The 24,936-nt window shown below is 35.3% G+C and overlaps 1 protein-coding gene across 4 annotated transcripts in view; it reads left to right on the top strand.

Annotated features, from left to right (window-relative positions):
• DACH1 (dachshund family transcription factor 1) overlaps positions 1–24,936 on the top strand; it is a gene marked incomplete at both ends in the record, with an annotated part of 356,233 nt that overhangs the window by 172,253 nt on the left and 159,044 nt on the right. For 3 of the 4 annotated variants that reach the window (XM_079534830.1, XM_079534829.1, XM_079534828.1), the window contains one exon: positions 17,990–18,151. The exons of the other annotated variant lie outside the window; for it this stretch is intronic. In XM_079534830.1, coding sequence (XP_079390956.1) covers positions 17,990–18,151 — 162 coding nt within the window. The remainder of the gene's footprint in view (positions 1–17,989; positions 18,152–24,936) is intronic. 4 annotated transcript variants of the gene reach the window in all.

The following is a 24,936-nucleotide window of genomic DNA, read 5'->3' as shown; positions in this document are numbered from 1 at the left end:
AATAAAAGAAAAAGGTTGACCTCTAACACTTACACCCATTTCTTATGTCGAACTGGGAGATGTTGAAAGCTCTGTATGGTCATAACCCTTCTATCTAACTGTGACCCTTCTTAACATTAAGCAGGTGACTCGATTAAACATAAATCAGGCATAAAATGCCCTGCATGAGGCAGCACAGTGAATCAAGCAAATTATTAAATGGCAAAACTCATTCTGTGCTCTGGGCAATGTAAGCTGCCAGCACTTATACATCAAAACTTCACTCAACGTAAGATTGATTTTATTTTATTTTGTTTATTTTAATTCCCTACAGCAAGCTGTGTTAGTTGTGTAAAACGCTGTCTGCATCATTACATTCCTAAGGAATGCTTTTCTCTTTAAGCAAAGGCTGATCACAGTCTTGAGCAACATAATCTATGGCTAAATGTGCAGTGCTAGAGCTGCTAGAGCTAATCCTTTGTACATTAATACTGAAACTTAAACTGCTGTTGAGGTGTAGTTTTGTTTGTGTGTGTATACACGGTATCAACATTATCAAAAATAGGAGCACCAAAGGAATAGCATTAGAAAATTGAATTACCGGTGGCCATTGCAGATACTTCCCAGTTTCAATAAAGTCAGTGGGATTAAGTGTGTAAGTCCAATCTTAAGACTAGAATGAATTTTTATGTAAGATGATGCATGTCTTCTTTTCACAGTTGCTTTTTATGCTGCCTTAAAACATGTCAAAATAAGCCCCAGCAGAGAAGCCTAAAAGGAATGTCAGCTCTGTGGTTATGTAAATCGAATTGAGTGCTTTACAGCAGGTTTAAGATTTTTATAACTTAGGAGTTGTTAACAGCCAGCTGGTTTGTATCTGTTTTTTATGGTTATTCTTGTCATAGGCAGCCTCCACAATTTTTAATTATATTTTATGGTATGTGTTTTCCCTCCTATTGAATCCCACAGCCACTCTTTCCTTCAAAAGATATTTTCCACTGGGAAGAGAAGAAGCATTGCTTTGGGACTCCATCATTAGAAATACTGTTGCATAATTACCTACTGGTAACAAGAGTGGAGTGTGAATCTCCATTGCAGGTCTTTAACTTGCTATGCCAGTATGGAAATCTGTAGCATTCTGTACACCCAGTTAGGAAGTTATGCCTGCAGCTCTTGGCTCATACTGTTGTCTTCTGTTTTTAAAGAACTGATTTACAGTTTTTACTGTATTCACAGTGCAAATTTGTCTTTACTTCACAGTTCCATTTTGAATACAGGCTTTGTGCTTTGCGGATTTGATTACGCTCCATGTCCTGGATCACCACTCATTTTGTAACATACATTCTCAAAAATGTTGTATTTTAATGACTGGAGCAGTGATAGTGGACAAAATTAATCTTTGAAATGTTTTAGATTATAGTCTGATTCCCATCTGAAGCAGAAATAATTCTGAAAACACAGAAGAGCACATTTCTTTCTCTGGAAATAAAAATACCGTGCCTGACAGCCTGAAAAACCAATGTCTTGGCTTTTGTTATACTTTGAAATATTTATTTAGATATAACTATGAAGACATTACCAGAAACTGTGTTCTTGACTGTTTTACTGTGTTTTCTTAGTTTACCTTGTGAGTGAAAGGAAACAGACCACTATCTAATTGTCCTTAATGGTAGATCTTGCTATCGAAACGTCTCCTCTCCTGCAGATGTAATGATGTAAGAGCTAGAGTCTTAAATAATTAATCATGTTGGAAAGCTGTTTGTAAGGTAGTTTAAAGATTGTTAAGCTTGACAACCGTAAGAGAGCAGGAAAAATACTATAGGACTTTTTTTAGGCACACTTAGAGAAAATTAGTGCTTGTTTTTAGCTACAGTCTAAAACAGTTGCAGTCAATCTCACTTGAAAATGGTGTTTTGAAAGTGCAAAGCAAATAATACATGCTTTTGTGTTGTATTCCAAGAATTGATTTGCGTAATCTAGTTTCATTATTTTAACAGACTGAAATCAATAGAAATATTATCATCATACCTAATATATTCAGACATTATGACTCTATAGATCTTCTTGTGTTACACAATATTATATTTAAATTTGAATGTTAAGTGTTTGTCCTGACCCACTTACACTGTAATGCACAACGCCAGCAGGGCTTCCTAACTACAAATTCAAGTATCTCTGTCTCTTTCATGGTATTTCTATTAATTTGCAGAGCTACACAGAAGCATTCCTCCATGTCAGTAAATATAAATACACTAGTTACACACTTACTAGAATTGATTGGTTTCATACATCCTTCTTTTTTAATGCAGATCAGTAGAAAATTCAAATATCCTAAAACCCTCCTTCAAAACTATAAAGTTTGAATATTGGTAAAAATGCACTCTTTTTACCAGTGTAGATATTGGACATTTTTTCATGTTATTCTTGATACAGATTTTTTTTCTAGTATTAATCTTACTTAACACCTCCCAGTAGACCAGGTTGTTCAAAGCCACATCCAGTCTTGACTAGATCTCCTCCAGGGAGGGGGCACCCACAACTTGTTTGGGCAACTCGTTCAATAATTATAGAATAATAGAATCATAAAATAGTTTGGGTTGGAATGACCTTTAAGATCATCTAGTTCCAACAGTCCTGCTATAGGCAGGGACATCTTAATCACATTGTTCCTCTTGTCAGAACATTTTTAAAATGTCTGATGTCTTTTTTTGTACTATTAAATTAGAAGTAGACAAGTTGCCCTGAAAGTAGTGCATCCTATTTATTTCCATGGAAGCTACAACAGTTACAGAGAGCATAGCATCGCTTGATAGAACAAATTCTCAGCTACAAAACACTAATTTTTTAACACAGTCAACCACCATTAGCTATACATTTTTTATCAGTCATGAACAAGAGCCTGCATGCTGTGCTTGTAAACATCTGTACCACCTGAGGTAACTCACTATTTCAGGCAGCTGTGATGGCATCACTGCTAGGAAAATGCTGCCTGTACAGTCTACCTTCCTGAACAGATGCAAGTCAGAAGACTCCAAATCTGGACTATACAGTGAGTGTTGTAGGTTAGTCAGCCAAGATTGGCAAGGTACTCCAGTCTTCAAACTAGTATGGGTATTGTGTTGCAGGAGAAAGGCTGTCACCTCTGACACCCTGACTCTGGAAGGCTGACTAAGTCATGATGTAGCAATCAGAGTTGATGGTTTGTCCAGGTTCCAGAATCATCTCTTTCCTATCCCCAAACACAGTGCACATAACTGTACATACTGAGGGCTGCGTCTTGAACTTTTTCTTTGATGGAGAATTCGTGTGTCACCAATCCATGGACTGCTGCTTGAACTCCAGCATGTAGTGGTAATGCTTCATCTTGTAACTGGTAATTCAGGAAGTTGGCACCTTCAGCCTTGTATTGGATCAATAGGTTCTGACAGACGTGTATGTTATTCTTTCTGTTCCTCTGTGGGCATTTGTGGAACCCACCTGGCACAAACTTTTGATATTCTAATGTTGCCAACATCATTTCCAACACACTGAAGCCAGTATTTAGCTCATTACACAGTTCCCTGGTCATATTCCATTGGTTTGTGTGGATAAGCTGATCGAGAGTCTCTTCATTTCACAATGAGAGAACTGTACATGACCATTCACAACATTGCTTGTCTTTCATGTCACGGTCACAACCACAGAAATGTACCACTCACTACTTCACTGTGCTCGCATCCACTGTTTGGTCCCCAGAAACAAGTGTCTCCAGAAGCAAGTGTTGATGAATGTCAGTGGGTACGATTTTTCTGCATGAAGGAATACAGCACTTTTCCTTCATGCACACTTCTGTGTCAAGCACCATTTTGTCAGATTGCCCCTCTTCTGCCATCTGTCATGTGGCAAGAAGATGTGACACAATATTGGTGGGATGGTTCAACCTCTATTAATATACCACCAACATCCACCTCTGACATCATCAGCCAACATCATAAAGTAGGAGGCATTCATTTAGAGCAGCAGTTATATGTTTTTTTTTTAATTCTTATTGCCCTGTTTTTTGTAATATGATCCTAAGATAAGGTCAAATCATTATATGCTCTCTTGATAGCATTGTCGGTGACTTAGAAAGAACACATTCCGCATTTAACTAGCTCTGGTACTAACAGAAGTTTAGGGTTTATTTATTTTAATAAGCCTCTAAGCATCTGTCATTTTTTTGACAAATAATCATACAGTGAGAAAAAATTGCTAGAAATTTCACCTTCAGAATTTTAATTAACTTGAATTTGATTTGAAATGAATTCCAAGTTACTAAGAAATCTTGTATCTTATAAATTGATTGTTTTGTAAGGAAAAAATGGCAGGTAAACTAATAACAATCTAAAACATTTACTTTTGAATTTTTGTCAGCATCTGCAGGGCTGAAAAATTGTGCAGTTTTGTGGTGAATTTGAAAGCAGTGTTTCTTTGTCAGTGTTCCTTTGTGCAGTGTGTACTTCACTCTGAACTTGTGTTCTCCCTTAGATAAGTTTGATATACATTTTGTGGACTTTGTTTGACAGGTTTTGAAGCAGGGCTGATAACAATATTAGTATATGGTTGGCACTTTTCCCTTTATAGCTTTGTGCAAATCTTAGCTGATTTATTTTAGGAAACCCTGTGTAAGCTATCCAATACCTTCTGGTAAAATCAGAATTAAAATTCAGGAGTCTCTAATTTTTTCTTCTGTCTTTAGTTGGAACAACCACATTTTTATTTAAAGAGGGGATCTGCCTCAAAACCAGTTCAGATATTATTCGGGTATTTTATTTCAGCATAACCTTTCAGATTCTTCTTAATACTCAATAAGGATTTATTTGGAAGGAAATCTTGGTCTATATGGATAAGCTGAGGTCTTGTGGGTGTGGGGGCAATGATCTGCTTGTATTTAATTTACAACTAAGTGAAGATAAATCATAAGAAAATGGCAGTCAGGAGAACCAGACAAGCCATCAGCTGCCCAACCAAGCGACTGACCTAGGGGCATCTCTAAAGCTGCCAAAATAACTGTTTATGAAATCTGTCAAAAAGCCCAATCCTACTGCTAGCAAAAATATCATCCGTAATTTTGCATCTGGGTCTTTCATAAGAATGCACAGAATGTGAAAAAGAAAGTAAATAAATGGTGATGTGTTTTGAGCAATTGGCATTCTAGAACTATTATTATTTCTGTTAACACTTGTGTGAAACACTCAATGCTAATGAAGAACCAATTTGGAGGGAGAGAGCACAGAGGTAGGAGCCTTCATTGAACTGAAGTTCAATTTTATTTTGGCTGTTTGTTAAAAGGGTAAGATACTGAGGTCCTATTAAAAAGTTAATATTTCTGATAGTTTGGAGTACAAATGTTGATATAATCAATAAAACAAACAGCTAATTTAAGAGACTGGAAATATTAAACTGGAAATATATTCAGTAAAAATATTCAGTATCCCAGTATATCATCACCATAAGAGACAGTCTTTGGTGCTCTGAAATCATTCTGTATTCCATACACTTACATATGAGGAATATCAATCATTTATACTTAAAAGTAACAGTTTCCAAAGAAAGTATAAGATAGCACTAAATATCACTAAGGATTTCCTGAAGTGCAAGCTTTCTTATGACAAACACATGAGAACAGAAAAAAGCTACTTGTAAATATTTTCCTTCAGAAACTTGGTGATAGAGACAGAATTATATTGCCACTTTTGAAACGTATTTTGTATGGTTGAGAAGGGCAAGGTGTCAACAGCAAAGAGAGAAAAGAGCAAAGAAAAATTTATGTACACTTTTCAGATTTGATCAGGATACTACATGCTGCATACATAAATGTCTACAATAGATAATATGTCATCTTTATTAAATATTGTTGCTGCAAGGACAGAATCATGCTGATTCATCTGCTTTTATTATGTGAAACCTCTCTACATAGCACCCACTGGTTAGCATACAGCCTAGATAAAATGTGGCTCTTTTGTGGCATGTTACTGCCATTGAAAGTCTATTTTGATAGTTAGAGCAAATACTCCTTTTCAAGCTTGGCAAAGAAATTTAACATATGATAAATATGCCCAATTAAAGACCAGAATAAACTGAAAGAATGCTAGAAGTGGACATTTCTTTGATCACTGGCCAAAAAATAATATATATCTCCTTAGTTTTGTGCACGCCGTATCAGAAAATTCATTTTAGCAATATGTCTTTACCCTTTAAAAAAGTAATTCCTTTGCTCCCAAAACTGAGCATGTTTTTTAACATGCTTAACTGCCAATTAAGAATTCAGTTGTAAAGAAACTCGGAAATTCATCATAGGGAATTATCACAAACTCAGTCATTTTCCCTCATTTTCTTTTAAACTTATGCCTCCCAAAAATTTTACTGTTGTGTACTTTAATAGTCCCCTTGGTATATTTCATAGCTAATATGTTCCTCAGGCCACTATAGGAAGTGGCTACCAAGGCTTTTGAGTTGTGTCGTAAGAAATTCTCTAAACTACAAGCAACACAGTATGCTTGCCATCTTACCTATCTGTGTGATTTCCAATGTGATTTTAAATAAACATCACTATCAAATAATTAGAATGTGTGCAGTCGGATTTCTAACACAGTGTAATAATAATGTTCATGTCCTATTTTCCAGGTGTTCCTTAGAGAAAATTTTCTGATTAGAGTTTTGAGAACTAGTAGTGTCTATAAAATCCCTCCCAAATAAGCATCACTAACAGGAGCAGACAGTGTATGTTTTTATTTAAGAAGACGAAGACATGTTCTCCGTCTGGGTGTTGATACTTTAATTGTTAAATATTGATATTGTATCTTACTGTTGGCTGAAGTTAGATCGCTTGTGGCTGGGGAAAAAAAAAAAAAAAGAGTTATTATCTAGAAACTGATTACATTTTTGTCAATTATTTTTATTACTAACTTAGTGCTAAGTTTGCAGTCCATTTTGCCAATCTCAGTGTGAGAGAATTGTAAAACATAGAATTTAGAAACCATAAGAAGGTCATAACCTAGAGTAATGAGAAATTACAGAACACATATCCCATCCCTCTATTCTGCAAATCCTGACAAGATGGAGAAATTTCCAGTAACAGATAGATTTGGGGAAAACCCTAATCTGTTCACAGCCTGTTCATTAATACCTGAAGAAAAGATTAATTAAATTAACTGCTGTGAATTACAGTTTAGTTCTACCTGCAAAGTGAGAAATATGTGGAATACTTTTATCATATTTTGACTATTGATTAACGCCACCAATTTAAAGAAGAGCATGGTAACATAAAATTTTGTATTTTACAAAGTACAGCTAGTGATATAAACTTAATTTCTCATTCACACATGATATGATGAAGATTTCTTTGGTCAGAGGTGATCTTGTTAAGTTGCATACTTAAATCTTGTTAAGCTGTGTATTTGTTGAGTCTTGAATATTAGTCCAAACTGAGGTAGAAAATTTGCTGTTCAGCTCTTGATTTCAAAGATTATGCCTTTTGGGAGCACATAAAATCAATTATATGAATCTAAGTTTGCTAAAAGCTTCAGTTTTTCTTAATATTGCATCAATTCCATCAATATAGTACATACTGTACAGAAGTTAGCACGTTTGTTTCTGTATTTTAACCAAATACAGTGATTATGTGTGCATAATAAATAGCATATTTTCCCCTTTAACACCATCAGGGTCCTCAAATGTTTACTTATTGAGTATGAGATAATTCTGAGTTATAAAATGAATTTTTTCAGAGATGTCACACCACGAGTCAGAGAGTGAGTAATTGTTTGCTACAGAGTCATAACGTGGCCATGGTTTCACTTTGTGAAGATACATGCACACCATCCCACTGTCATGGCATGAAAAGAGTTATGTGTGCTTCCCAATGTCCAAAGTCTGTGATTTGACTAGTGTTTTGATCTGCACTCAAGATGCAAAAAGAAGATTGCACACCCCAGAGATTGGTGCGAATCCGTGATCCGTTACCTGATGCAACAAGTAGAGCATGGAAGTGAGAGAGGGCTGTCTGTAAGAATTTACTGCCTTTTAATCTGAAAGCAGGACAACTCAACATTCCCTGTAAGTCATTATCACAGCTACTTTGTACAGTATCACAGTTCTGCATCACAGTACAATAGTCTGCTATCAGTGTTCTGTAATAGTACATTTAGCCCTATGCCTTGCCTCTGGCGCAGCATGATGTATAATGGATTGACAAAACTTTAAAAAAAAGGAAGAAAGAAAGAAAAAGAAAAAAAAAGAAACAGCCCCATGGCCACCGTGCAGATCTTGAAGGTAGTAGAGGAGATAGGACTGCCCCGATCCTTGCAGGTGAATTCTTTGAAACATGAAAATTCTCTCATCTAATTTTGTGCACTAAAACACTGACACACAGGCCTTGAAATAACTGGTAGATTTCTGGAATCTTTTCCTATATTGACTTCCGACATTATAACGGTTTTTATACTTGCAAATATGGATACAAACAGCAATCAAAAGAATGTTACAAAATTTGTCAATATATGTTGTAATACAAAGGGTTGTTTTGATTGTTTTTGGGGGGCTAGGTGGAATATGCTAATTTTAATCTAAGCTTGACAAGTTAGAGTTAGAAATGTGCTTCAAAAATATTTAAACTTTGGGAATTTATTCATGTAGCATATTTTTGTGCCTGTAACTAGCGGTGTTCCTCAGGGGTCTGTGCTGGGTCCGGTCTTGTTCAACATCTTCATCAATGACCTTGATGAGGGGATAATGGCCACCCTCAGCAAGTTTGCTGATGATAATGAAGTTGGGAGGATTGGCTGACACGCCTGAAGGCTGTGTTGCCATTCAGCGAGACCTGGATAGGCTGGAGAGCTGGGCAGAAAAAAACCGGATGAGGTTTAACAAAAGCAAGTGTAGAGTCTTGCATCTGGGGAGGAATAATTGCATGCACCGGTACAGGTTGGGGGATGACCTGCTGGAGGGGAGCTCTGCGGAAAGGGACCTGGGTGTCCTGGTGGATGACAGGTTGGCCATGAGCCAGCAGTGTGCCCTTGTAGCCAAAAAGGCCAATGGCTTACTGGGGTGCATTAAAAAGAGCGTGTCCAGCAGGTCGAGGGAGGTGATCCTCCCCCTCTAATCTGCCCTGGTGAGGCCTCATCTGGAGTACTGCGTCCAGTTCTGGGCTCCCCAGTACAAAAAAGACAAGGATCTCTTGGAAAGAGTCCAGCGGAGGGCCACAAAGATGGTGAAGGGCCTGGAGCATCTCTCCTATGAGGAAAGGCTGAGTGAACTGGGTCTGTTCAGCCTTGGGAAGAGAAGACTGAGAGGGGACCTGATCCAGGTCTATAAATATCTAAGGTGTGGGGGGCAGAATGGCGAGGCCAGACTGTTTTCAGTGGTGAGTGGAGACAGGACAAGGGGAAACGGCTGGAAACTGCAGCATAGGAAGTTCCGCACGAATGTGCGCAAGAACTTCTTTACAGTGAGGTGACGGAGCACTGGAACAGGCTGCCCAGGGAGGTGGTGGAGTCTCCTTCTCTGGAGATGTTCAAGACCTGCCTGGATGCCTACCTGTGCGACCTGGCGTAGGGAACCTGCTTTGGCAGGGGGGTTGGACTCGATGATCTCTGGAGGTCCCTTCCAACCCCTACAATTCTGTGATTCTGTGATTCTGTGATTCTGTGATTTTACGTTGTTAATAAATAATCCTGTATAAACTTTCTTTAAACTATCTTCAAGAAATAGTGAATAAGATACAGTGAATAGTAAAATAAGATATATTTCATGCAAAAGATCAGGTGTTTGTACAACAGTTGGTCTGTAGGAATGAATTTGGCAGTTCTGCTTGCAAGGTTGAGCTCTGAAGTAGTAGGGAGACTTCCATTGGGCCATCGGGCTTCTTTGACATTGTTCAGATATTAGTTTAATCAAAGAACTGTGTGCCATTACCCCAGGATCTGCGTCAAGCTGTGGATTAGGTTTATAAAAAAAAACTACAAAAGCTCCTGCTGGTTGAAAGATTATGAGTACTTAGCTACATTACTGCTGTTACAGGCATGAACATGTCCTTTTGGTATTTCTGAATTGTAGCAGTGTTGCAATTAATTAATTGTGTCCATCTAGTTATAAATTAGGCTGAAGACTAAGGCTTTATTAAGTTCTACTGATTTTCTTATTCTATTTTTGACCTTATAATGAAATGCGTTTCTCTGTACAAGACTCAAAGAATGTGTCAATAAAAGACATCACAGTTAGTCAAATTTAAGAATGCTAATCAGGGAAATTCATGGAACACCAATAACTATCAGTAACTGTCATTATGTTAAACCTTTTAATTTCTTGTAACAGAGGGAACAGAGTTGTGAGAAAATGAGATAAAACACACAAAAAGAATAAAGGAACTTCTGTTTGCAAAAGGTGCAGGGAAGTTGTTCCCATAATAAGTCATTCTATTAAACAAGAGCCATTATTACACTCCAGCAATGCAAATGTGAAACAGAAAGTCTATTAGGATCTGGGCACCATTGTTAGCATAATATATTGTTAGTATATATATTTTCCTTTCACACATACCTCATTTTTTATGTTTTTGGATTGCATACTATTCCATTAAAGAGATTGTGGATCAAGATTTGACACGTAAGTAAAAGTATTTTTTATACTGTTCAAAGCTGACCTCTGCTTTTAAAAAGGCTTGATCTGCACTTTTTCATCTGTTTAGAAGCATACATTTTTGGTTAAGAAATTGAAGACAATCTCTTTGTCTTTTCCTTAGCTAGGGAGGTTGAGATAAAAAAGAATGCCTGCTTTAAAAGTCACACATGGCTGTAATTTAAGATTTTTTTTACCTCATTGTCCATAACAGTTGAAAGAAACCTTCAATGAAAGTTTATTAACTAGGCCAATGCCTGAGGCAATAAAGGTTCATTTATTACCAGTTTCTTGGCTGTTTTTCTTCTTCTATTTTTCAGTTAAACTCATAGTGTAAGATAATACTTCACAAAATTAAACCTTTGACCTTCTGTGGAGTTAAGTCGCCTTTGATTAGATAAAGTAACAATTTATGGTCCAGCGTGAGGTTGCACATGAAATGAATAATGCAATAGGCTGAATGAGAACTGAGAATCTATTGCTTTTGAAAAGATGGCTGTTTTTTAAGAAAGAATGTTCCCTCTTAATTGTATTGTTGTGAAGCTGTCTGCATTCCAGTAGTATTTTAAACTGTTGCTGAAAAATATAATATATAGCAAGGCATTTGTGCAGAGTGCGTTGTTTATTCTGCCATGACTGCATTGAACCAATCAAACAATCACAGATTTGTCACATTATTTGAAATGCACATCAAGATTATACATTTTACTCCTCATTACAAAGAAATAAATTCACAGTAAAGAATATCTTCATGGGATATATAACCATCAGTCCCGTAGATGGTAGCTATTGGTGATAAAATCATTACATTTGCTGCTTTTTTTTTTTTTTTCTCACCATTTCTGAACCTGCCAGTAGTTCTCTGAAATAAAATCTCAGTGTTAAGTTTGCTTTGCTTTCAGCAAAACAGATCAAAAGGACATTGCTTCTTTCTAGGTCCATGTTTTATTCCTGCAATTTATTCGTTGCAGGGATACATTATATGTAAAAAAGTTTTTTAGATTTGGAAGTTGCTGTGGAAATTTAGCTCTTTTGCTTGTTTATTTTAAATGCAATACCCAGACAAAAAAAAAAAAAAAAAAAAAATCATATTGCAATTTAGGAGTAGTTACAGGAAAAAGGTCTGATTAGTTCTGATGAACAACAGATGGTTTGAGACTCACAAACACTGGTTTGTGCAAGATTGGCAACTTCATTTTAGTTCACCATTTTAGTTTCACCACTTGTATCACGTGGTTGAATTTTTCTAAGTAATTCTTCTTTAAAAATGCTGGAAGTGCAATTAGTTATTCCACCTTTATTTATTTACATGATTCTTTTATTAATATCCATTTTAAGAATATTCAAAAATAATCTGTACGAGCAGCTTATGCTGAACCATCAAGCTGAGCAGGAAGATAAAACTAGAAAGGCCAGACAAGGATTTTGTTGTTATCCCAAAATAAAAGAGAATGACTATTTTGGGGTATGCTAGTATTGTTGTATAGAATCAATCCAGGAGAATTAAGAAAAATAAATCTTCTGAATGATTGTTAGATACCAGTTCTTTATACATAAAGGACTCTACTAATGAAACTTGGTATATTTTAGCATAACATTATAGTACAGTGTGAAGTTCCCCATTTGACAATCTATGTAATCAGATCTTTGTTCTCCTGAAGATTGCTTTCCCATTCTTGTTTTATGTATCACACTATAAAACACCCATTAGATCAGAGACTGAGGTTGGATCCTATTTTGTTCGAAATAACTTGGTGGCAGTGTAGTAAGCTACCAGAAACCTACATATGAATCGCAGAAACCCATGAAAACATTGCAACAATCTGCAGTGATCAGTGTCAAGTCTTTGGGAGTAACATTGCATTTATTTCTCAAGAAGAGTGTTTCAGATTATAGTAAGATTTTTGATTTTGCAAGAACTTCAGTACGAAATCTGGAATTAAGTCAAGAAAATACATAAATCATTTTCATGTCTGTGACACTGAAATAAACTGTAAGAAGAAAGATTGAACATTAATGCAGAATAATGAAAGGATTTCTTTGAGAATTTAGATGCAGTTTGGATCTCCTCTCATGCAGTGAATTAAATGTTTATGTTGAATGAACTTTCCAGCAAATAAATAAATTAAATTAAATGTAACACATTGCTGACTGTCATTTTTTTGATTTTCTATCTGTTGTATGATGAAAAGATGAGGAATCATGAAAATAGTATAAATGTCCTAAAGAAAGAGGTTGTGAAAATACATACATTTATTATTGGATTTCCTTATGTACCCATAAGCATGTATAAATGTGGTATATGTAGAGGAAAAAAGAACTTAAATATTGAGGAAGTTAATAATTACTAGGAATGATTATTAGGAATGGCAATTACTATTAGAAATAATATAAAGAAAGTGAAAAGTTAAATCAGTTACTGAAATATTTTTGTAGTTTATCTGCAGACCAGGTTTAGGGATAAAATTAAAACATTCAAACATTCAAAGGAATGTTGAAACATATTTGATCCTGAGAAGTATGCTCATGCTTTATTTTATATTTTTCTTCCACAAATAGGATGTGGTGTAAAATCATCATCCCATAAAAACTGTAAGTTTTAAAAGCAGTCTCTAAAGGCAGGGAATAGTATTTGCTGGAAATTGTGTGTCTCCAATAGTACTTTGTACACTTTCTGAAAATCTGCCATTATATATGACAGCTTTCTTGGGCATTTTGCTTTTAAAACACTACATTTTTTTTTATCCTGAAGATGTAATGTGTTTTGTCATTGTTTTTCATTCACTCATTTTTCAGCGTTATAGACCATGCATACTGGGCATACTTCTGGTCTCATTCTCACCCAGAAAATTCTGTCGTCACTAGATTTGCATGGGTGTAAATTAAACCAGAACTTGGCAGGAAATGCTTATGATTATATTTGGCAGAGGCAGCAGGCTGCAACTTTATTAACATAATTAACAAACACACCCAACAGGCCAAAGTAATCTAGTGACAGAAGAGGAAGGTCTTTGTAGAAAAGGATCATTCACACTTTTGGTGTTCTGCTTCTTGTTCTTGAGTTCCTACTAAGGCTTGGAGAGCTTTCAATTGAGTTGTAATTCAAATTCATGTGGTTCCTACAAGACACCTTGAGCAGTCTTTTGCTGATGAGTCTATAGGAACTGTCAGCAGTACTGAGATTACTTTAGAACCATGATGTTGAATTGAACTTTACTTTCTGATGTTTTGCATTTTGAATTAAATTGTTGGACAAGATTAATTGCATGCAGTAAGAGATTTAAATGAATAGCTTTATAAAGCATTAAAGTTCTAAGTATGTCACATGGGAAAAAAGCTGTAAGGTTTAAATGAATAAGTGTATTTAATGCATAAAATGCCTAGGCTAATTTTTTAATTCCTTTACTAACATCTTTTATTGAAAAAAACATACTTTATTCATCCATCTTAGTTATACTGCTGTGGCTGTGGTAATTTAATATTCTTGCTCTTTGCTAATCTTCTGGTTCAACAGAAGTAAACAATAGGTTTCATAAATTAAAAATACGCTCTTCAGAACATGCTTTTAAAGATAAAAAACAAGGCTGTAAACATTTATGACTGAAACAAACTAGATTGTTCAAATACTGCCATGATGTATCATGTATATCAATATGGCACTGATATCAGTTAGAATGCAAACAAGGTTTTAAATGATGTGCCCCTTCATTTCAGCTGGAGAATCCGCTTTACACCATCTGCCTATCAGATGGTTAGGAACCAGGACTGCGTATTAATGCCACATGTTCGATTTTCTTTCCTCTTGTAATGGTTAGATTCATATTGCTAATAGCTGTGCATGAGCACTGTCGATGAAAGTTGTGTGTCTATGGAGTGATGAGATATTTATAAAGCTGCCTGTCTCACTGCATAATCAGCAGGAAGAATGCCAGACATAAACAACTTATCAATTTCAGAATATTAATGACAGCCAGCACTGACTTTAATCCATTGAATATTTTGGCCTGGACACTTTTTAACTGTCCAGATAAATTTTTGTAAAGAATAAAAAGTAACTAAGTGGCTGTTCAGTGTGATTCTTATTCTGTCTTCCATTTCAGTTGCCTTTATAGATGACTTATCTTGTATTGATGATAAAATTTCTGTAACGAAAAACATGCACCTTGGAAGTTCTTGGCTACTTGCTGTAAGAGAGAAGTGATACTAATTAATGTTTAGGTCAAAGGGCTTTTTCTAACAACCAGTTTAAGAAATAATTGCAAGTATTTACCCAAGCACATGTGAACTTCAACGTTTATAATTTTAAAATATACATACGGACAAATACATATTTTACATAGCATCTTATTAATCTCTTGTATTTGTGTTATATATTATGGCCTCTTTTGGTGAAACCAAAAACCAAAGGTAGGGCAATGTGCTAGCATGAAATTTTTGCTCTGTTTCACTGTACAGTGCACCTTTGATTGTAATGTTGTTATGCCAGGGGCTCTGGTGACTGGCTTGGACCTTCCTTGCCATTCGCTTTGCTGTATTATGGCAGTGGAATGATAGCAAAAAATTATCAGTAAGGCAAAACTGTTGTAAGGTAGAATTGCCATGATTAAGCTACATTTCTTTGGATTATTCCATACTCAATCCCTTTCCCACCCCCATTTGTGCTTGTATAAAAGAGACATTTCAGATTCTTACAGTTTAAATTAATTGCTGTGTGGCAAAGCAATCATTTCAATTACTTACGCAAGTGTATGAGAGTCGGAATAAAATTCAAAATTTACTTTCTACTTTTTTTAAATTATCATTTATTTTTGCAACCACTGTTTTGAGAAAAGTATTACAGATCTAAGCTGTGTTTTATTTTCCTAGTCCATATCCAAAGGCTATGGTTTCCTCTCCAGAGAAACACTACAGCGTACTTCAGAGAAAAGGATAAAATACATACATTTTTGCAAATTTTATAGCAAAAGAGAGAGTGAATTTTAGCAGTTCTGCAGAAGGAAAAGTAATATTTCTCAGTGAAAAACTGTTCTTCCAGATGAGCTCACAAGTCCAATGGATTATCTGTTTAATATGGTGCTTATACTAATACATAGAATTTCTTAACAACTGGTCTCAGAGTGCAGTCATAACCAAAAGTTTGAGGCCTGCTCTTGTAATTATTGGTGTTATATATTGGTATTTGGATATTTCTCTACAGGTTTGTTCTTTAAATATGCTAGTTTTAGCTTGTGAGTGGCGTATATAGAAAAAAAAGGAAGCATAGGATATTGTATTGTTTAATGAACACAGGATGCAAACCCAGGTTCAGAGGTGCACTATCCCTTTCTTGGTGGCCTAATTTAGGGACTGTAACCAAATCTGTATAATGTATAACTTCATATCCTTCCTCTGAGATAAAAATATCATTGGAAGTAATCCATGTCATTGTCAATATCTTCTTAAAGATCAGAACACACACATTATGTAATGGAAGCAGAAACTAAAATAAAATGAAGTTTATCCATGTTCTAATTTTTTTAAATTATTATTATTATTATTATTTTACTTTAGTACTTCTCCCTGAAATAGCAGTTTTCTAAGTAATATTGATCTGCCGGTGCAGAATGTAATTATCACATACTTGGTAATTCTTATTGCACTTGAAGGTGTTGGAAGTCTGTTTATGAGACTGGAGTTGTTTGCTAATGCTTATGCAGTCATGCAGAGAAATTAGGGAAAGCGACCTTGAGTTAAGACATCATATATTAAAAGGTACTGTTCATGCCACCATGTTTTCTCCATGATGGCGGAGATTCTCTCAAGGTCTGTTCACCTTCTGCTTTCTCCCCATTGAGTGGCCTTCTTTCTCTCCCCACTGCTAGCTGAAAACATGGCAGTAGTGAACTTATTTTTCATTTAAGAAGGCAAAAGAGACAACAGGAGGATCTGGGTGGCAATAATAATAGAAATATTTACCTCATCAACTTGGGATTATTTGCTTATTGGGTCCTTCCGTCTAAAGTGCACTCTTCCTATGCTGAGCAGAAGCCTAGGCCCAGTATTAAGTAGTGGAGTTAATTTCTCTTGAGATATGCAACACACTTCACACCTCCTAGGCTAGCTGAAAAGCAGACAAGCAGACTCCTTTGAACTACTTAATGTGAGATTTTTGAAGCTGTCTCTCCTGTCAGGGCAAGAATCTTGGTTCCAAATGTCTCAGGGTCTCATGTGACATCACAGGTTGAGGGTATATGTTGGTAGCTTTACTGCATAACACTTAGATGGTGGAGTGCCTTCTCTTTAATGTCTTACATTTAATTTTCTTTAATTTTCATCTCTACTTCCTTGCTTAATCATGCAGGATAAGCAGAAAGTGGAGATCTTTTCCTGCATAGCTCTTTTGAAGTTTTGACACTGATTACTCTCCATCATCACCTAGGCTCGGGCAAAGCGATGGGAGAGAGAAGAAGCATTGACAGGAGACAGCAGACAAATTATTCTGCCTCAAGGAAGAAAGCAAAAAAATTAAAACATTGCATAAAAACTGTAGCTTGTTTTTAGTTTTGAAGGCATTACTGGAAATTTTCTGTTAATTGCTTTAGACAGAGAAGACTTTTCTCATTTTTGGAAAACATTCTTGTGTATGGATGGATGGAAGAAATGTGGTTTGGTTGGAAAAGCACTTGAAGTACCTGATGGTGGCTTTAGGTTAAGGATTAAATAGGTTTAAGAGATTGCATTCTTGTTGATAAATGACATAATACCTTGAAGTTTTTGGAAAGCAGAGTTCTACCAAGGTTCTACAAACCTTGTAGTTACCTCAGGGTTCTGCTTAACTAACCCTTCTTCTAAAAATGCTTCTTATGAGGGTCCACATCTTCTAGATGTTCTGTGGGAAATAGGAAATAAATGTCTATATTTTTTCATCTGTTATTCATAAATATGAATTATAGACTTGTGTTTTCTTTTTCTTTTCTATTTAACATGGTAAAAACACTTTGCATCTAAAAGGTTTTTTTCTAGGTGTGGTTTAGTGGGTGTTCACCTCTTCTTAATCAGACATTTTTAGACCATGTAGACAAGTTAAATTTCATTTCTGAGAGCATATATTTATAGATACAGTTAGTTTTGACTGTGTTCTAACTGCAGTTTCTGAACACCGAGTAAAGATTCAGGTGGATGCAGTACATTTAGAAGTAGCTATCTAAATAGGATGTGTAGCATTTGATTTGAAAAAAGTTGATAACCTTCAAATGGAACGAGTGGAATGGTGAACACTGCAGTATTCTCTGTTTGCTGTATAGGCAGCGTGAAGGAAAAGTAGCGGTCTTAATCCCTACAATAATGATGAATCATAGAATAATGTGTATTAAATGTTATTCATACTTCTTTGCAGGCTTGACAGCAGCAGCTGCAGCAGCAGCAGCTGCCACCAACGCTGCCATAGCAGAAGCAATGAAAGTGAAAAAAATTAAATTGGAAGCTATGTCCAACTACCATGCAAATAATAACCAGCATGGAGCAGACTCTGAAAATGGAGATCTGAATTCAAGTGTTGGTAAGTCTCAGATATAGCATTATTATTTATACATAACACTCAATAATTTTATTAAAGTGGTGATCCTCTTGGCCCTCCTTCGGAAAACTTTGATTTGGTGTAAAGTGTTGCATATTAGTTTTCCTTTTTTTTGTTTTGTTTTGTTTTGTGTATGACCTTTACACCCATGTTCAGCATTGTTACTATTACAAAAACATTCTTTCCTTTACAGGTTACTTTTGCAGACTTCAGTTAATATTTTCCATGAAGGAAAGTGGTTTGATTGCTTAGAGTTCATTTGTCAAAGTACAGGTGGGGTGACAGATGATGGTGTCAAAATGAAATTTAACAATGTCTCCTGCTCAGTGTGCTGGGTATCGACTTTAGGTAATTCAGAACACAAGCTTGAAAGGAAAATATTTCATACTTTCATGTGCCCTGTGACAAAAGGAAAACATACATACACAATAAATTATTGCCATGCTCTGCAGTTCCTATCATATTTTATTTTAATAAAAACATTCTTAAAATGTAGTTAACAGGGTTTTCCATTTCTTAAGCAGCCATCAGCAACTCATGTTCTTTCTCAGAAAGAATTGTTTCAGTATACTTTATTCATTTGTTTGGACGATTTGTTTTGCTAACGCATACTTCAAAGCTAGGTAACTTTTTGTTGTTTTTGATTAAATCTTTAATCATCTGTGTGTGTCTGCTGTAAAAGGTTTTGTTATGCCATTTCATTGTATTGGTTCCTTTTATCATGTTGAGACAGTATTAACTCAGCAACAGAAATTCAATGACAAAGAGGTACGTTCAGGAGACTGGAGGCAAGATTGGTGTATATTGGAATAAAATGGCTGAAAAAAGGAGTTCTAGGGTTTTTTTTTTTTTTTTTTTTTTTTTTTTTTTTTTTTTTTTCCTCTTTTGTTAAATTCTGGTTAGCTTTTCATATTACATCTCTTAAGTACAACTGAAATGAGTCTTAATTAGTTATGTACTTGTCTCAATATAAGTAAATATATTCATGAACTGTAATTCTGTACAATTCAGTAGCATTAGTAGGCTGTTACTAAGAAGTAATGTGGCAGTACAAAAATCAGTTCACCAAGGAATGCTATTTTAATTATCAACAATATGCATGCAAGATCTCATGAAGTGAAAACCAGATTTTTGTTTTCCTTTGAAGAAATCTTTTAAAAATGCTTCTGTGATAAAACGATCTTAAATGATTGTGATAGTACTTGGTTATCAACACATGCAATCAGTATAATATTACAGGGAAAGTTGTCCTCTCAAAAAGAAGAGGACAGTGTGGAAACGTTGAAGATCAGGCGGGTGTCTTTAATATCTGGAAGGGGTGTGGATATAAACAAATAAAATGAAAGGGCCAGGTAGACCCTGAGATGCTGAAGGAACAGTAAAATAATGAGGAGTGAAAAGTGTAAATGCAAAATTCAAGGGAAAGAGCCTGAACTCGAAGCTAGTTTAGATTTGAATTTCAGTGCTAAACAAAATGCTCAAATTTTGAGTTAGAGAACTGTTACTTTGCTTGGCAGTACTAGCGATAAACCAGTTGCCTATTTATGGAAATAGGGAAGTCTGCAAACTGCATGAAGTTGTGAGATTTGTAAAAGGAATAGCTGAATTCCATCTGAATAAAAATAATTAAGAACCCATCTTAAAATCATTGTTTGAGACCTGATTTAAATAGTTGATCTGCTCTTGCACATACTGCCTATTTAAAATGTATTCAAGCTATTTTAGTAGGACGAAGTAAGTGAAGTAACAGTATTGCCATTGTCAAAATTCCTTTTCAGCCCCTTAACTTACTTGTTAACTTCACTTAATTTCCCTACTTAACAGAATGAAGAATTTAGTTCATTTTGTTCTGAAAAAATAAAATTGGTCTTCTGAATACATTGAATAGCATTCAGTTGTCTCTATTCCATGAGCAGTGCATCTGGAAATACTGCTTGATTGTGTGTAGAGTTCTGAAGTATACTCTTCCTACAGAGATTTTCTCAAAAATGATTTGTATTTATTTTTTCCTGCATAGTGGATCCTGTCTAGTGTCCAGGGTCAGTTATGCCTATGGAATCAGAAAAGTGATGATTGGTAATAATGATGCCAGAATGTTATTAGGTTCATTAAGTCTCTATTTGACATTTGCATTACTGAAAATCAGCATATTGAATTATCTTGACAGGAACCTGTATTTCAGAAGTGTTGCATGTTAGGGGTATATGTGTGGGTGGATTTTTTTTTTTTTTTTCATTTTTTTTTTCAGATGTTTATGGTTTTTCAATTAAATATTATCAAATCCATATATCATTAACAATTTAAATTATGACTTAATAAGAATAAATTTGAAACTTCTGAACGTTGACAGGAGAAAGGAGCAAAACAGAAGAAAGTAATCAGTTATTTGTTCATGTTTTAAATGATGTTATGCACCAGACCAAATTAGAAACAAACAAACAAACAAACAAACATTCTAAAAGCTTAATTTACAATTTATCCCACGTGTAACAGGCACTATGGTATGTTAATTACATGGATTGAACATGCCTCATTTTTGGACTTTCATCATATATGTGAAAGAGGAAAAATAAAATATGGGCTCTAGAGTCAAATTGTCAGGTTTATCACAGATTTGTTTACTTCTGAATTGTCTTGCTTTTTGGTTTTAATCAGATGCTTAATGTGACTTACAGAAGTCATTTTTGTAAATGAACATTGTATAATTACACAGAACACTACACAAATTTATTAACTTGATCTTTTGAAGCAGTGGCCAAAAGGTTAGTGAGTGAAGGGAGTTAAAGGAAACCAATGATACTAACAAGTAATTATTTTATATCTCTCAGTTTTGCATGGTAACCTTGAGCTTGCATCCTCCCACCAGAATTACCATTTCAGAAGGGAAAAGAAAGGGTAGAAAAAAAAGAAATTACAGAGGAATCAGAGTGAGGTATTAACACACTGAGTAAAATATATGGCTGCAACACCTTTCTCCCCCATCCACAATCAATTGGATTCTTTTAGTTTAATATTTACTTGCTAAGATGAGATGCTAGTCTGCATGGTGATAAACAGTCTGCTACTGGCATCTGAAGGTGACCTGTCAGTTCATATGGACAAATCTCCTGCTTACTGAAATGTACAAAATAAATCATTAAAGCAGGCAGGTGCTCATTCCCAGATTTAAATCACCATAGATTTATGATTTGAATTAATGCTTCATTTGGTCATAGAAATAGATGCTGAGACAAATGATATGCAGTGGTTGGGGCTTCCATACTGTAGCCATCCTAATATTGATTACTGCGATGTCTTTGCAATCTCTTGTTTATATCAAGTACTGTCTTGTGACAGCTTGGCTGATATGAGCTACATTGCAGATAAGGAGGAAAAATGTCCTGGGTTCTCTTTAGTGGCAATTCTACATACAATAGGCAGGATAGATAAATTAATGTTTTCTTGTTTAAAAAATGAATTCCGTATGGCATCAAACAAAATGCATTGTTTCTAAGATTATGCTGTGGTTTTGGTTTTAATTTCAGAGTTAAAAGAAAGAGAGTGACAAGGTCAAACTTTAAATTTCATTTAAGAGGTTCTGCTCTTTGTCATATTAACATCTTCCAGTATTATTAGGATCAGTCGCATATTTACCGTCTCATACTCCAAAGTTAACGATAGGTAGAGCTCCTCAATTATTTCCTTGCTGCTTAAGTACTTACTGCCCTGCAATTGTACTTCATTAACCTGCAGCCACAAAAGATAGAAGCCTTTAAATGTAAATGTGTTTAAAGCTCTTTCTGTGAGCTAGGCTTTGCATTCTACAACATGGTAGGAAGTGAAGAACAGTCTATACTTCCCAGACATTTTATATAATGAATATACTGTGCGTACTGCTTAGGGAATACTCCAAGGATTTGTAAAGGCCTTTGCCACTTGCTAAAATCTGACTCATAAAACTCGTAAACAACTATCAACAATAGTAAATTACTTGCTTAGTAGGAAATGAGTTCATATCTATTCAAAATGTGATCACAAAACAGATGTCCTAAGAAAATGTCATTGTTTAAATTACATTCATACGAAAAAAAAAAAAAAGCTATTATTTCTTTAAGGAAGTGAAGCAATTGTGAAGACTTTGGTGTTCTCAGTTTCTAAACACAGTTAGGAAATGCAAAGCAAGATTTTACACTTGGCTAGCATGTTAATCCATAAACAACCACCAAATGTGCTGAAATTTAAGAGGTTTTCTTGTTAGGTTTCCTGTTCGCCCGCCTTGCCTTGTAATATTTAAAATTATGAGACGCGTCTTAAGATTTCCTGAGATGTGTTGTTCATAAGTAATGATGATTACTTGCTTGTTTTTTTTTTTTTTTTTTTTAATCCAGAATCAGAGATAAAATGATTTAAGTTAAATTATTTTTTCTCCAGTGACCTTGCCCAATAATAGAACAGTACAACATGCAGTCATTTCCTTTTTCTAAACACACATGTCTATTTTGAAGGAAAGAATTACTTTTATGGTTTCAGGAAAAAGTCTTGGAGACCTTGAAAAAGCAAATAAAAGGAAACAGAGAATGCAGGCCACTGAGCACAGCTCTGCAGTTGCACATCTGATTCTCTGCCTTGGCAATGTTAATGAACCTCAAATCCTCCCTATAATTAGATGAGGGAATTGCTTATATTTTCAAACAGATGATGCTGCTATAATGAAACGATTGACAGGGAACTTAAGAGTGTCTACAGTAGTCATTTGGTTTCCATTTTTTTTCCTTTCCCTTTTCCTTTTTTTTTTTTTTTTTTTTTTTTTTTTTTTAAGTGTAAAAAGAAGATTGGCTGTAGATACAGGTCCTGGGAGAGGTAGTAATTTACACAGAATGCTATGACAGGTGTCTTTGTATAGCGCAGAAATAAAATGGAAGAGAGAGAAATGATGGGCAGGTACAGCAATTTTTGGGGAGGGGGTGTCCTGTGCTTATTCTGCCTGGGTTCTTTAAAAGGGGCCGAGACTCAAGAGATGGATCCGGATTGAGTGCACAGCTGTAACTGCTGATGAGCTAATTGCTCCTTATCTCTCAGTCCCATTCATCTTCATTTTTTACCAATTACTGAGAATTATCTGTGTTCTCAGTTGGATATGAGAGTTAATCCTTTTTGGTTAAGCTGGCAGTACTGTGAGCAGATTCCAAATCATAGGGTGAAAAAGCCAGAGCAAGCTTGTTCTAAAACTCTCTCCAGTTCAATGACAGTATCACTCATATGTAAGAATTTTTCTTTTATTTAACAGAACGCTAATTTTACTTTTTTTCTACTTTCGTACGATTATTAATGTATGATTTTCTCTTAATGTGAGCTGAATCTGTGTTCACATCCACTAGGTGGATGAACGTGTCCGTTTTTCTAAAACTACTCTTACAAAAGTAAAAATACGATAAGCAGCAAATTCAGGCTGAAAATATTTTTGCAGTATTGCAGTGCTTAGTGCTTGACATAATTCTTTAAAAGACAAGGCTGTACTTGTAATTTTGACAACATAGGACAGAAGACAAATGCTTGTCAGGGACAGGTATCTACTTTTGTAAATTTTGAGATCTATGCATGAAAAGTGTTGTCGAGGTGATAAGAAAGGCATAGTTATACAGCCTTAAGGACAAATGTGGTACACTGAAAACATGGCATTTGCAGCTAAAGGAATACTTTCATAAAGCTTTCTTTTGGGAATGTACAGAAGAGCAGAATCAGATCACTTAGGTGTAGCCAGGTCACTAAGAATTTTGCTTCTCTTCATGGGAGTCGGTAAGAGTCTTGAATTTCATGGCTAAATGTAATGCTAATCTGGCAGCGGAGTTCATAATTTTGCAGGATCTGCTTCCCTACCCTTTAATTGTGATTGTTAAATTTTCTAAACAAGGCAACGGATTGGATGTTATGATCTGAACACCAGTTAGTAAATTAAGGGAATTACTAGCACAGATTCAATCTGTCCTGTTGGACAGTCAGTTGTGCTATGGTGGTGAGAACTTCATCTGTATTAAATTCTCACTACAGGATTCATTTAAAAGAATGCATACATTTGTATCTGAGTTAGTCATTTTAGACTCCCCTTAGATTCAACAGAAGGAAATAAAAATTATGGTCCATCTCATTCAAAAGTGGATGGCAAACATAGGTCAGATAAATTGCACCTTAAAAGTGCTTACTTAGTTTTAAAACTACGAAGGTGCAGTTATGTTAAGAATAACTGAATCTCGTGGTGCAGATGATTAAGTTCTTTTGGAAAAAGATTTGAATGAGTTAACACATCTTTCCCGAGACATTGGCACAGCAGTGATGAAACAGAGCCTGAGACAAAGTGAGACGGTGTTCACCCAGAAAATAAACATACTCTCAGGTTTGTTCTGATTGTGCATCAATTCTAAAAAGAGTGCTTTTACCAGTGCAAGATGTACTGGGAGAGCAGGCTTCTAAATCCACTGAAGTTTAGTACACGACATTTGTGTTTTGAGTCTGCTCTGCAGTTGTATGAGGATCATCTAAGTGATTAATTGTATCTTGTCTGTAAGATTAATAAAAAAAAAATCTATTTATATTGCTGAATCACATTTACTTTATTTCCTGTTCCATGCAAGATAATTGTAGTTGGATAAATAGTTGGATAATCTAATTTTCAATTGAATTTTTTTTCAATATACATGTTTTATTGCTCAAGCCATTTTATTTTTGTTAGGGCCTGGTGTGAAAATAACGAAATTGTTACACATTCATTCAGTTTTGTTTCATCATTATTT

Source organism: Tetrao urogallus, assembly GCF_951394365.1.
Source record: "Tetrao urogallus genome assembly, chromosome: 1".
Classification (NCBI taxonomy): Eukaryota; Metazoa; Chordata; class Aves; order Galliformes; family Phasianidae; genus Tetrao; species Tetrao urogallus.
Note: the sequence above shows the minus strand (reverse complement) of the source record. Positions and strands in the feature narration are given on the sequence as shown.